The 13,790-nt window shown below is 35.7% G+C and overlaps 1 protein-coding gene across 4 annotated transcripts in view; it reads left to right on the top strand.

Annotated features, from left to right (window-relative positions):
* The window catches only part of SPATS2 (spermatogenesis associated serine rich 2), a 147,500-nt gene that overhangs the window by 100,119 nt on the left and 33,591 nt on the right, over positions 1-13,790 (top strand). For 3 of the 4 annotated variants that reach the window (XM_029955236.1, XM_029955237.1, XM_029955239.1), the window contains 3 exons: positions 2,845-2,924; positions 7,037-7,145; positions 8,273-8,322. In XM_029955236.1, the coding sequence (XP_029811096.1) occupies positions 2,845-2,924; positions 7,037-7,145; positions 8,273-8,322 (239 nt within the window). Of the gene's footprint in view, positions 1-2,059; positions 2,079-2,844; positions 2,925-7,036; positions 7,146-8,272; positions 8,323-13,790 lie in introns of those variants that run through there. The other variant, XM_029955238.1, reaches the window with a different exon arrangement.

Genomic DNA, 13,790 nt, shown 5'->3' with positions numbered 1-13,790 from the left:
AAGCGTCTGACTCTTAACATTTCAGATCACGATCTGATCAAGCCCTGCGTCGAGCTTCACTCTGAGTATGGAGACTGCTTGGGATTCTCTCTCTCTCTCTCTCTCTCTCTCTCTCTCTCTCTCTCTCTGCCCCTCCCTCACATGCAATTGTGCACTCTCTCTGAATGAATAAGTAATCATTTAAAAAAAGGAAAAAATAAAGTGTTATATGATGTATAAGAAGCTAGTAATACTAATAGTTCATTTAAATACAGGCCCCAAAATGCTGTTTTTCTTTTACTGTCCCCTCATTTCCTTAAAAGAGGTTGATGATTTGATTTCTTTAATAAGATTATTGATGTCCTTTGTATCATCTCATTACTCATTAATATGTCTTTGGAGGAGAGTATTTATAACCTCCAAGTTAAATCATTTGACAAACCTATAGCAGTTAAGTTAAGTTGCTGGGATAGTATTTTGACTGTATAGGATTTTCATCTTTATATACTGTGTTTCTTTTCAGTTAACAAAGATAATTGAGAATTAACCGTTTTATGTAGTCATCTAGAAAACTCAGGCTTAAATACTGGGTTTGTGGTAAGCGCAACCTAATTTTTAACTTAAGTAACAGTCTCAAAACTACCAGTATTACAGAAGTTAAATCTGAATGAATTCACAGTCTTATTGGTAATTGGCAAGCATAGTTTTTCTTGGAATTACATTGACTCTATTCATATCCTTTATTCCACTTTTAGTACCAAAATGGTGTCATCGTTCTAACTTATAAATAACCAGTCTTCCATAGGAAGTAGGAAGTATTTGAAAACCAGGATTAAGCTAAAAAAGAGTTTATTTATTCATCTTTAAAAATTTTTTTACATTTATTTATTATTGAGAGACAGAGCACGAACCAGGGGAGGGGCAGAGAGAGAGGGAGACACAGAATACAAAGACAGGCTCCAGCCTCTGAGCTAGCTGTCAGCACAGAGCCCCATGTGGGGCTCGAACTCAAGAACTGCGAGATCATGACCTGAGCCAAAGTCAGTCGCTCAACCAACTGAGCCACCCACCCCTATTCATTTTTTAATTGAAGTCTAGCTGACACACAAGTTACATTAGTTTCAGGTATACAACATAGTGATTTGACAAGTCTATACAACATGTTGTGCTCACCACAAGTGTAGCTACTAGCTGTCACCATGCAATGCTATTATAGCATTTGACTATATATATTTGCTTTACCTTTTATCCTGGAAAAGAAGCCTTAATTAGAACACATCTATAATCATAGCAAAAGAATTTGGAAAGTGTACTAAAATATTACTTTTTTTTTATACCCTTGTCTGTATTCTGTTTGGGCTGCTGTAATAGACTGGGTAGTTTATAAACAACAAAAATTTATTTCTCACGGTTTGGGAAGCTGGAAATGTGAGATCAGAGTGCCACCGTGGTTGAGTGAGGGCCCTCTTCTGGGTCATAGACTACTATTGTGTCCTCTCATGGTGGCAGGGGCTGGAGAGCTCTGTGGGTTCTAATCCCATCATGAGATTCTACCCTTGTGACTGAGTCACCTCTCAAAGGCCCCACCTGCTGACAGCATAACACCATAATATAACACTAACACTTTAGGAATTCAGTATTAATTTAGTGCTGTGTGTTGCTGGGGGAGGGGGAAGTAGCGGGAGGTGACATGCATACAAACATTTAGATCATGCAGCCTCTTTTCTCAAAGTTTCTCCTTTTACTTGCTTTGTTGAAATGCTAACCCCAAGCTACTCCCAAGTATGGTGCCTGGATCAGCAGTGTTGATCCCACCTGAGAGTATAAATCTCAGGTCACAAACCAAACTAGTGACTCAGAACCTGCATTTTAAAAAATTTATTTATTTTGAGAGAGAGAGAGAGAGAGAGAGTGCAAGCTCGAGTTGGGGAAAGACAGAGAAACAGGGAGAAAGAATCCCAAGTAGGCTCCATGCTGTCAGTGCAGAGCCCACTGCAGGCCTTGATCTCACAAAGTGTGAGGTCATGACTTGAGTTGAAATCAGCAGTCCAATGCTTACCAACTGAGTCACCTAGGCACCCTAGAACCTACATTTTAACGTAAGATCCCCCAGATCATAAGTTATCCACATCAGAATTTGAGAAGCATTCTAACCATTTCTTGCCATTGTATCTCATTAGATTAAAACCAGGTTGTCAAGTGTTAAAGCTGAGGTAATTCATTGATTATGTAGTCACAGGTAAAGACACTGACTAAATTTGCAGATCGCCTTTTCTTTATAAGCACAGGGAAGCTAAACTCTTTTCTATAATCCGTCAATTTGCACTAAGTTTTCCCATATTGTGCTGGTAGTGTAAACTCAGGTACGCTGCTTCATCAAGCACTGTGTTCTGGATACAAACGTGAGTGTATTCAGGGATTTGTAGTCTAAGAACATGGTATGTTTAGTGCAGTCTAGAAGATGGAAGTTAGTTCCATGTGTTGTTATTAATAGTGGTACAGAAGCTCTCAGGCTCACTCACATTTTCAGATTCATTAGTGTTAAATTTTACCTTTGGCAACAGTTTACTTGCCACATTTTAAAAAGGTCTTGTAAATTAAGATAGGATAGTTAAAGATATCAAGGATTACTGGATAGCTTAATATAGTTGATATATTTAGTGTTTTTCTCAAACTCTTGACAGTTTCAATTAAAATCAAATTTTATAATTTTAACTGAAAGTTATCAATTATACATATATATTTGCAAAATAGAAAAACTAAGTTGTTGTTTATGGGAGGAAAGCAGCTGATAAGGTTTGGTGGATGGATCACATACTAGTTTTGGATCATGTTGAATATATGTTTTCCTTCTTATTCTTTCAGATACATCAGGATTCATTTTTGATTTGCAGTCCAATACTGTATTGGCCCAAGGAGGAGCTTTTGAGAACATGAAAGAGAAGGTATGACTACTTACTATGGATAGTAAGCTTGAATGTCACAGTAAAATTTAGGTTCTAAAAGCATCAGTGGCTACATAAACTCATTTAGAAAGTGAAATATGATTTTCCTTGCATAACTAGCATCATAAATATCACTTAATATTATAAAAAATAATATTTATTTGGCTAAGTGTGTATCTCATTTGGCAACATTCTTCAAGAACAGCTTGAATAGGATCTTTCCATTCATTTGGAGAGGTTTCTTTTTTTTTTTTTTCATGTTTGTTAATTTTTGTGAGAGAGGGAGAGACAGCGTGCAAGCAGAGGAAGGGCAAAGAGAGGGAGACACAAAATCTGAAGCAGGCTGCGGGCTCCAGGCTCCACGCTGTCAGTACAGAGCCCAACATGGAGCTCAAACTCATGAACTGCGAGATCATGACCTGAGCCAAAGTCAGAAACTTAACTGACTGAGCCACCCAGGTGCCCCTCATTTGGAGAATATTCTTAAGTCCAGGAGAGTTTAGAGCAAGAGGATAAAAACAGATCTTACAAGCAATATTCCTATGGAAGAAAACTAGGTGTTTTTAGTAATATAATCCTCAATGAGTTTTATTGAGAAAAATATAAAACAAAAGCTTTATGTGCCTTCTCTGTCTTACTAAGTATATTGTTGATTATAGAGTCACAGATACACTGTATTGTTGAATAGTATAAACACTTTTATGTTTTAGGTTATCAGAATCTTACATTTATCATTGAATATCTTAAGTTTTACCTACAGTCAGTTTTATAGTGATCAGTACTTAAGTATTTTGCTCATCTCAAAAATCTATATTACAAATTAGCCCTCTTTGGGTTACATGTTATATACCTTCCCGTTTGGATGGTTTTAAACTTTATCATTGTTCAGTAAGCCTGAAACAAACAAAAAAGGGTAGAATGATAGGAAAGCAAGTATACTAAAAAGACTTAGGTTGTAATACAGACTGCTTATTACTTAGGCAAAATACTTTACTTCTCTTCATATATAAAAGTACTTCCTTTTCAAGCAGTACGGTTGACTGAAGAACCTGAAAACATTCCTGTTATAAAATACCTAGAAATACAGAGTGAAAAACAACAGGCATGATTTAAAAATGCATAGCATAGGGGCACCTAGGTGGCTCAATTGGTTAAGCATCCGACTTCAGCTCAGGACATGATCTTGTGGTTCATGGGTTCAGTCCCCACATTGGGTTCTGTGCTGACAAGTCAAAGCCTGGAGCTTGCTTCAGGTTCTGTGTCTCCCTCTCTCTCTGCCCCTACCTTGCTCGTGCTTTGTCTTTAAAAAACAAACAAAAAAACAAATAAATAATAAAATAAAATAAAAATGCATAGCACAACGCAAAAAGTTAAGGAAATCCCTAGGGGCCAAAAATATAGGAGGCATTAAAAACCGGAGTGTTAAGTCTGAGCTGGGTAACTCTGATATGTTTTTCCAGTCTCAATAACAAAAGGGTTTTACCACCCAGGGCCCCAAGGCTTTTCCTGGGTTAGGAATTGGAGCTGAGATCTTATATAAAGTTGAGATTCTAAAAATATTTCACCTTTAGGGAATGGGTGAATTAGAATAAATCTTCCCACTGACTTCTGAACACAATATTCTTACTGTACATGTTTAAGAGGGATATTTTAAAAGACAAAAAGGGGCATCTGCGTGGCTCAGTGAGTTAAGCATCTGACTCTTGATTTTGGCTCAGGTCATGATATCACGTAAGCTCAGGATTGGGCTGTGTGCTGACAGTGACACATAGCCTGCTTGGAATTGTCTCTACTCTCTCTGCCTCTCCCCTACTTGCACAATCTCTTTCTCTCAAAAATAAAAAAATAAACTTAAAAAAAAAGACAAAAGAATTGCAAATAAATCTTAAATTACATTCAGTGTTTTATCATTCATAATATTGTAGTTTATTAATTTTTTTGACTATTATAGAATAAAGCAAATTAGTAAATAATGTTTTTAGGACCTGAAACTTTTAGTGTACAGAGAAGAGAGACATGTTTAGAATTATATAAGAAAAAGCCTTTTAATGTTATGTTTGAATTGAAGATGTTATTTTGATCTCATGTTGTAAAAAATGAAATCTAACTCTATCCACTGAAAAAAACCTAGAAATAGTGACTCACCAGTAAAAATAAATATACCTAGTTCTTAGATACTGGTTTCTAACTACTACTGCCTACCAAAAAGAGCCCAGTCTTCCTGGAGAAATAGCCAATTTCTCATTGTGCAATGAGACAAGAAATGAAAATTACAAAAAGGGTTGTTATTTATAGACCATACTATTATTTTTTTATCTACATAGATAAGCTAAGAAAGTGAGAAACTGTAAGAATTCATCAAAATTGCTGGATATTAAATTGATGTAGAAAAAGGAAAACAGAATATGCAATTGTAAATTGTATATTTTTTATCTCAGATCTCCCAGAGTGGAGGTGGGTGGGTAAATAATGGGTGAAATAGATAAAGGGAATTAAGGGTACATGTATCTTGGTAAGTACAAAGAATTGTATAGAGTTGAATCATTATATTCTATACCTGAAACTAATATAACACTGTATTAATTATACTTGAATTAAAAAAAAACAAAATCTTAGGAATAAGTCTTGCAAAATTGGCATATCTATTTTATTTTTTTGAGTTTATATGTTTATTTTGAGAGAGAGAGAGAAAGAGAATCCCAAGCAGGCTCCACAGTGTCCACGCAGAGCCTGATGTGGGGCTCAAACTCACAAACCATTAGATCATGACCTGAGCTGAAACTAAGTTGGACACTTAAGTGACTGAGCCACCCAGGCGCCCCAGCATATCTGTTTTAAAGAACATTTTGGCTTTATGTCATGAATTTATAGATGCTCTGATATTCAGGAATTCTAGTGGTTTTACACAATAGAGACCTTCTCTCACTGTTCCCCAAAGATGTGATTTTTTTTCTTTTTTTTTAATTGCTTACAGTATGATAAACATTGTTTTAGGCACTGAAGAATCAGCAGCAAATTAGCATAGGGATATTCATTCCAGCATTTTTCATAATAGCCAAATATTGGAAACAATGTTAAGTGTCCATCAACAGAATGAATAAATTGGCTATATTCATACGATGGAAATGCTGTGTAACAGTTCAAATAAATAAGAGATACATTTATCAACACATACAAAAATCTAAAAAAACAATATTATATGAAAAAAGCAAATTGAATATAGACATGTATTGTATGATAATATTTATGTAAGGCAAACAATAGTATATATTACCTGTGGATATATATATTTTTGATAAAAGTGCAAAAACATGTATCAAAATAATACAAAATTCAAGGCAGATATCTCTGTAAAGAGGAGGGAGATGGGATTTATGAGGGACTTCATGGGGGCTTCATTTGTCATGTTTTATTTTATTAAACTAATTACCATGTAATGAGTATCCTTTATGTTTTGTATGCCTGAAATAGTTTATAATAAGTTATCTTGGGGCGCCTGGGTAACTCAGTCGGTTAAGTGTCCAACTTCGGCTCGGGTCATGGTCTCATGGCTTGTGAGTTTGAGCCCCACATCGGGCTCTATGCTGACAGCTCGGAGCATGGAGCCTGCTTCAGATTCTGTCTCCCGCTCTCTCTGCCCCTCCCTGACTTGTGCTTTGTCTCTCTTTCAAAAATAAATAAAAACCTTAAAAAAATTCTGAATTGTTAAAAATGTTTTTGAAAAATGCTACTGAAAAATCCAAGTTGTTACTGTTGGTGGTTCATTAAACTTTTTACCTTTCTCCACAGTATGCTAAGATGAGGAAATGTTCATGCTAAATTAATACCTTATACCTAATTAAACCACCCTTTCTTGAGATAAAATCTAGCACATACCTTCTATTTCTAGAAATGTTCTGCTTTTCTAAGCTTGAAATTAATTTTTATGTGCTCTTATCACTCATCTGTTAATCATTTCTAGTGAGATGGTTGTATGTACTCTCACTGTCATTAAAGAGTGATACATATTGTTAAACATGAAACATTACTTTTTCTGTTACTCTCTACAATAGGCATCAATTGCCAACTGACAGACTGATGTTAGAATTAAATGACCCTGTCGTCTTTTCCAGATAAATGCAGTGCGTGCAATAGTTCCCAATAAGAGCAACAATGAAATCATCCTGGTTTTGCAACACTTTGATAATTGTGTGGACAAAACAGTACAAGCATTCATGGAAGGTAATCCTACTTCAGTTTCTTAATAAGTTTATATTTATTAAAATAGAAGTTGCTTCAAACTCCTATAACATTCATTCAGCAATCCAGTGTTTTATAGATGATACAGCAAACCCCAGGATAACATAATGTACCATGCCTTCTTTTAAAAGATATCTCTTCAAGATACCTCTTTCAGCCCTTGAAGTAATTCATTCATAAGCTATGATATCTTAGAATAAAAGACAAGCTGAGGAAATGCTATCGTTTTACTCAAAATGTTCTCTGTTGGTTTTAAGAACAAATTGTATGCCTAGTGGTATAAGGGATTTGATTGGAATTGGGTTAATAAGAATTTAAGAAACTCTTAGTGACAAAGCAGTGATCCAGTGGCCCAGCAACAGATGTCAAGTTCAAGGACTCCACATTCTCTTCCAGTCTCCTGTACCATTTAGTTTGGTTCCTGCAAGTGACTCAAATGTAGGGGTTTGAGTTTCCTTATCTGATGTATGGAAGATTGGTGGGTTTAGCCAAGCCTTCAGTTTATAGAGTTGAGTATTTTATAAACTTCTTTCCACATTATTTGTTTGAGAAAAACTTTGCTTGAAGCTGTTGCTTCATTAGCCATGTCAGATTAGATCTCCCTGTTCTATTTTCCTGAATTTGTCAGTGTAGAATAAACAGACCCAAATACTGTACGTTTTTTTTTTTTTATCATCATCTGTTTTCTTTATAATGTTAGTATTTGGGTCTAGGGTAGTGTATAGCTATCTCTTAAACAACATAGCCAAGTGGTAGTTGATTTTCTAGAGGGGAGGGAATGGCATATTTGGGCTGAAACCAGTTATCTTTGTATGCCGTCTAAGCTATGTAAATAGAAGAATCTTTCAAATGGTCAGGCTACCCTACTCTCTTCTTAGAAGAACTTACTAAGGAAATTACATGGAGAAGGGGTGGTCTAAATGGACAGGTATTCCAAAAGGTAATCATGATAGGATTATCTCATTATATTAGCACAGAGACTTGATCCTTACCCTTTCCTATTAGGAACTTTGGAAATTCTGTAGCAATTACAAAATGCAAGGACACTAATTCCTTGTTGACCATTCATTGTGGTAGGAGAGAAAATTTGTAATTTGTTTCTTTTACAGGTAGCGCTAGTGAAGTACTCAAAGAATGGACAGTCACAGGCAAAAAAAAGGTAAAAATGAATTAAATTTATAAGCATGGTATTGGCATTTTTATTATTAAAAATTTTTAGGTCCTGGGTCACCTGGGTAGTTTAGTTGGTTAAGTTTCTGACTTCGGCTCAGGTCATGATCTCCTGGCTCATGAGTTGGAGCCCCGTGTTGGGCTCTGTGCTGACAGCTTGGTCTGGAGCCTGCTTCGGATTCTGTCTCCCTCTCTCTCTGCCCCTACCCCACTCATGCACATGTGCTTTCTCTCTCTCTCTCTCTCTCCCTCTCTCTCTCTCCCCCCCCTCCCTCTCCCTCCCTCTCCCTCCTTCTGTCCTTGCCTCTCTCTCTATCTCTCTCTCAAAAATAAACATTAAAAATTTTTTTTTTAATTTTAGGCCCTGCAAACATAATTGAAAGAAAATATTTATGTATGCCACTTCACTTCATCTGCTTAAAAAAAGTTTTCTGTGACCTTAACACAGCTGTGTACATAGAGTACCACACAGTCTCTTAGGTGTGTTGGAAGGCAAGAAACAGAATGACTTTGCCAGGGTGTACTTGCTGAGGTAATATTAGGGATGAAACAAGAGTGCATGTCAGGGATAGCAGAACCCCTAAGTGATTTAGCCTGCTGGTTTTCAATATCATTCATACCATAAATCAGTTAAAATAGCTCAAGATTTTTAGGTCAGAGAACTATATTATAGTCTCTGATATTAGTGAGCTTTGGCTTAAAGCCTTAAAAGGGGCTTTGTACTATTAGCTATACAGGGGGCTTATGTTCAGTTTAAGAAGATACAAGTCACTTGGATGTGGAGTCAATGAAAACTGGATTTATATCCTGTTCCACTACTTTCTGGCTTTTGACATTGGAGCATTAACCTTTGCTTTAGTTTGCTCATCTCTAAAATAGAAAAAGAATACTCAGCAAATATAAGTACCTGATATAATATCTAACATATGCTCATTCCCTTCTCCTTATCCACTTAAAACTAGAATGCTTTCCCCAAAGGGTGCTAGCTCATCTCAAAATGCTCCTCACAGCTCTTTATTCTAAATCTAGGTCCTTTAGGGGCACCTGGGTGGCTCAGTCTGTTAAACGTCTGACTTTTGGTTTCGGCTCAGGTCAAAATCTCGTGGCTCATGAGATTGAGTCCCGTATCAGGCTCTGCACTAACAGCCTGGGATTCTCTCTCTTTCTCTCACTCCCTCTCTCTCTCTCCCTCTCAAAATAAATAAATGAATATTTTAAGATAAATAAATAAGTCTGGCCCCTTTAGAAAATGTGTAAAGTACAGATTTGAGTTGGTTATCTCTGGGAATAGTCTCTTTGGGATGCTCTTTTCCTGTATTCAGTTAGTGCTGCAGTTCTGGAATGCTTTCTTGATGACCCAAAATCACTTCATTAGAAGTTCTTTTAAGTCTTGACCAAACCAGGCTTGGCCCTAATGACTCTTGAAATGTTTTCCAAGTAGAACCTAGTACTTCTACTGCTTCCCCTGGAGCTTCCTGTACCTGTAGTTTTGAGTATTTGCTTAACTTCTTCCCATTTTTTTTACCCAACATAAATAGCTATGTGTGCTATAGAGAACAGCAGTGTGTTGATTTATTGGCCCCAGATAATAAGTTATTAGTGATATATACTTGAAGGTAGAAAAGCATATGTTGGAGACAAATACATTTCTTAAAATTTAAAGAAAGAAAAATGGCTTCAGTTTGACCATCCCAAATGCCCAAATCCAGTCTGGTTAACTGGATAGGATCGATAGGATGTGACCATGAGCAGTTAACAAGATAGTTATCATATACGTGGAGCAGTGACATGAAAACTTAGCCAGTTTGCATGGGGGGAAGTATTTACGAGAAAGAAAGATGAGAGTGGTGGAGAGGAGACATTATATCTAGAATCCCCACAGTGCTCCTGATAGGACCATGGAAAACGTTTGGGGGCATGAAAGGGATTGGGGAAAAGTTGATTCAGTCATGTTAGTCTAGCCTTATAAATAGAATTAAGATTGCTGCTAGAGCTGGTGTTTGACAAGGTAAAAAGCAAAGGACATTTTGTTTGTTTTAATTTTACTATTTGCATAGGTAATATATTGATATAGCTCAAAATTCAAAGCTATAAAAGTTAATACATTGAAACATCTTTATCCCTTCGCTATTTCCCAGCCATTTGGCTTCCCGCCCCAGAGGTAAACAGTATTGCCAATTTCTTATGTGTCATCCAGGATACGTTATACGTATATAAGCAAACATGAATATATATTCTTCTCTTTGCTCATTTTTGTGTAATATATCTTAGAGTGTATTCCATGTCAACATATAAAGAATTGTCTTGTTCTTTTTAAGGACGTATAACCACCCTCCTGTTTGTATATACCATAATTTATTTAACCAGTCCTTTATTGATCAACATTTGGGTCATTTCCAATCTTTTGTTACTGTTAACGATATTTCAGTGAATAGCCTTATATATGATTTTGTACATGTGTTAGTATCACCTAGGATAAATTCCTAGAAGTGGAATTGCTGGGTCAAAGGATATGTGCATTTATAATTTTGATAAATACTATCATTATCAGATTGCCATAGAGAGTACCACTTTGCATGCCCACAAAGTAGCACAGGGGAATGTCTGTTTCCCCATATCCTCAACCCTATCAACTCTTTTGGACCTTTGCTAATCCAGAATGAAAAATGATACTGTAGTATATCAATTTTTTTGGAAATTTTTGAAAATTGGTATTAGTTCTTCTGTGTTTGGTAGAATTCACCAGTAAAGCCATTGCATCCAGGGCTTTCCTTTGTTGGGAGATTTTTTTAAAGTTTATTTATTTAAGAGTGAGAAAGCATAAGTGAGGGAGGGGCAGGGAGAGAGAGAAAGAGAGAGAGAGAATCCCAAGCAGGTCCCGTACTGTCAATGCAAAGCCCAATGCAGGGCTTAAACTTATGAACCATGAGATCATGACCTGAGCTGAAGTCAGATGCTTAACTGACTAAGCCACCCGGGTGCCCCTGTTGGGAGATTTTTGATTACTGAATCAGTCTCCTTACTAGTTATAAGTCTATTCATATTTCCTGTATTTCTTCATGATTTAGTCTTGGTAGGTTTTGTGTTTCTTTTTAGCATGCAGGTGTTCAAAGGATTCTCTTATAATCCTTTTTATTTTTGTAGAATCTATAGTAATATGACCACTTTCATTTCTGATTTTAGTAATTTGAGTCTTCTCTTGTTTTTCTTACCCTTTCTAACTAAAGGTTTGTCAGTTTTGTTGATCTTTTCAAAGATTCAGCTTTTGGTTTCATTGATTTTTTTTTCTCCATTGCTTTTCTGTTCTTTATTTCATTTATCTCTGCTCTGATCTTTATTATTTCCTTCCTTCTACTAGCTTTGGGTTTAGTTTGTTCTTTTCTAGTTCCTTAAATTATAAAGTTAAGTTGATAACTTGAGATTATATACAAGATACATATTATATATAAATACTTTCTAATGTAAGCATTTACAGTTAGCAGTTTCCCCTTTAGCATAACTTTTGCTGCATTCTATGAGTTTTAGTATGTTATATTTTTATTTTCATTCGTCTCTATTTTCTAATTCCCTTTGTTATTTCTTTTTTGATCTATTTGTTTTTGGAAAATGTGTTAATTTTCAGGGACCCCTAGATGGCTCAGTCACTTAAGCATTCAACTCTTGGTTTCAACTCAGGTCATGATCTCACAGTTTGTGAGGTTGAGCCCTGCATTAGGCTCTGTGTTGACATTATGGAGCCTGCTTGGAATTCTCTTTCCCCTTTCTCTGCCCCTCCCCCACTCATTCATTTTCTGTCTCTCTCTCTCTCTTCCAATATAAACATTTTATTAAAGAGACATAAATTTTTTAAATGTGTTAATTTTCATAATATGAATTTTCCAATTTTCCTTTTGTTGTTGATGTCTCACTTTATCCCATTTTGGTCAGAGAAGACATTTTGAATAATACCTGTCTTTTTAAAATATCTTTTGGAACTTCATTTGTGTCCTTATATATGGTCTTTCCTGGAAAATGTGCCATGTGCACTCAAGAAGAACGTACATGCTGCTCTTGTTGGGTAGAGTGCTCTGTTTACATCGGTTAGATCTAGTTGGTCTAACATGTTGTTAAAATCCTCTGTTTCTTTATTTATCTCCTCTCTGGTTGTTCTGTCCATTATTATGAGTAGGATATTGAAGTCTCCAAGTATTATTGTAGAACTGATTTTCCCTTTAATTCTGCTGGGTTTTGCTTCACATATTTTGATAGTCTGTCATTAAATGCACACATGTTTATAATTGTTATATCCTCTTGCTGTATTAAACCTTTTATTAATATATAATGTCTTTCTTTGTCTCTCATAAACTTTTCTTATTTAAAGTCTATTTTTTTCTGATATTAGTGTAGCTGCCCCTGCTCTCTTTTGGTTACTATTTGCATGGAATACATTTTTCCATCCTTCCACTTTCAATCTATTTGTGTCTTTGAATCTAAAGTGAGTCTCTTATAAACAGCGTATAGTTGGATCATGTGAATTTATCCAGTCTGTCAAGCTCTGTCTTTTGATTGTAGAATTTAATCCATTTACCTTTAAAGTAACTACTGATTAGGAGGGATTTCTGTTATTGTGCTATTTGTTTTCTATATGTTTTTAACTTTTTTCCTCATTTTTTTGCATTACTGGCCTCTTTTGTGTTTAATCTGTTAATTATGCTGAAATGTTTGAGTTCTTTTCTCATTTTCTTTTGTTATATTTTATAGCTATTTTCTTTGTGGTTACTATGGAGATTACATTTAATATCCTAAAGGTATAACATTCTAATTTGAAATTATACCAGTTTATCTTCAATAACATACAGAAACTCTGCTCCTTTACGGCTCCATCCTCACCTCTTTTGATTGTTGATGTCGCAGAATTATATCTTAATACATTGTATTCCCCAAAGGATAAACTAATAAGTCTTTTATTTTTATTTATATTTTTAAGTTATTTATATTTTTTAAAGTCTATTTTTGAGAGACAGAGTGCGAGTGGGGGAGGGGCAAAGACAGAGGGAGACAGAGGATCCAACATGGGCCCTTCACTGACTGCTGTGAGCCCAATGCAGGGCTTGAACTCATGAACCTTGAGATCATGACCTGAGCCGAAGTCAGACACTTAACCAAATGAGTCACCCAGGCACCCCAAACTAATAATGCTTTTAAATGTATTAGACTCTTAAATTATGTAGAAAACAAGATCTGGAGTTACAAACCAAAGTAGATCTTAGGAAAAAAAAGTTTTTTTAACGCATTGGTCTCTTAAATTATGCAGAAAACCAAGGTGCATTTACAAACCATTATCATAATAATACTGGCCTTTATAGTTGCTCATGTAGTTACCTTCATTGAGATTTTTGTTTTTTCATGTGGCTTAAAATTACTGAGTAGTGTGTTTTCATTTCATGTCCCAAGGCTCCTTTGAACATTTCTTATAGG

The sequence above is a fragment of the Suricata suricatta genome, chromosome 10 (genome assembly GCF_006229205.1).
Source record: "Suricata suricatta isolate VVHF042 chromosome 10, meerkat_22Aug2017_6uvM2_HiC, whole genome shotgun sequence".
Taxonomy (NCBI): domain Eukaryota; kingdom Metazoa; phylum Chordata; class Mammalia; order Carnivora; family Herpestidae; genus Suricata; species Suricata suricatta.
The sequence above is the reverse complement of the archived record's forward strand: the minus strand, read 5'-3'. Positions and strand labels throughout refer to the sequence as shown.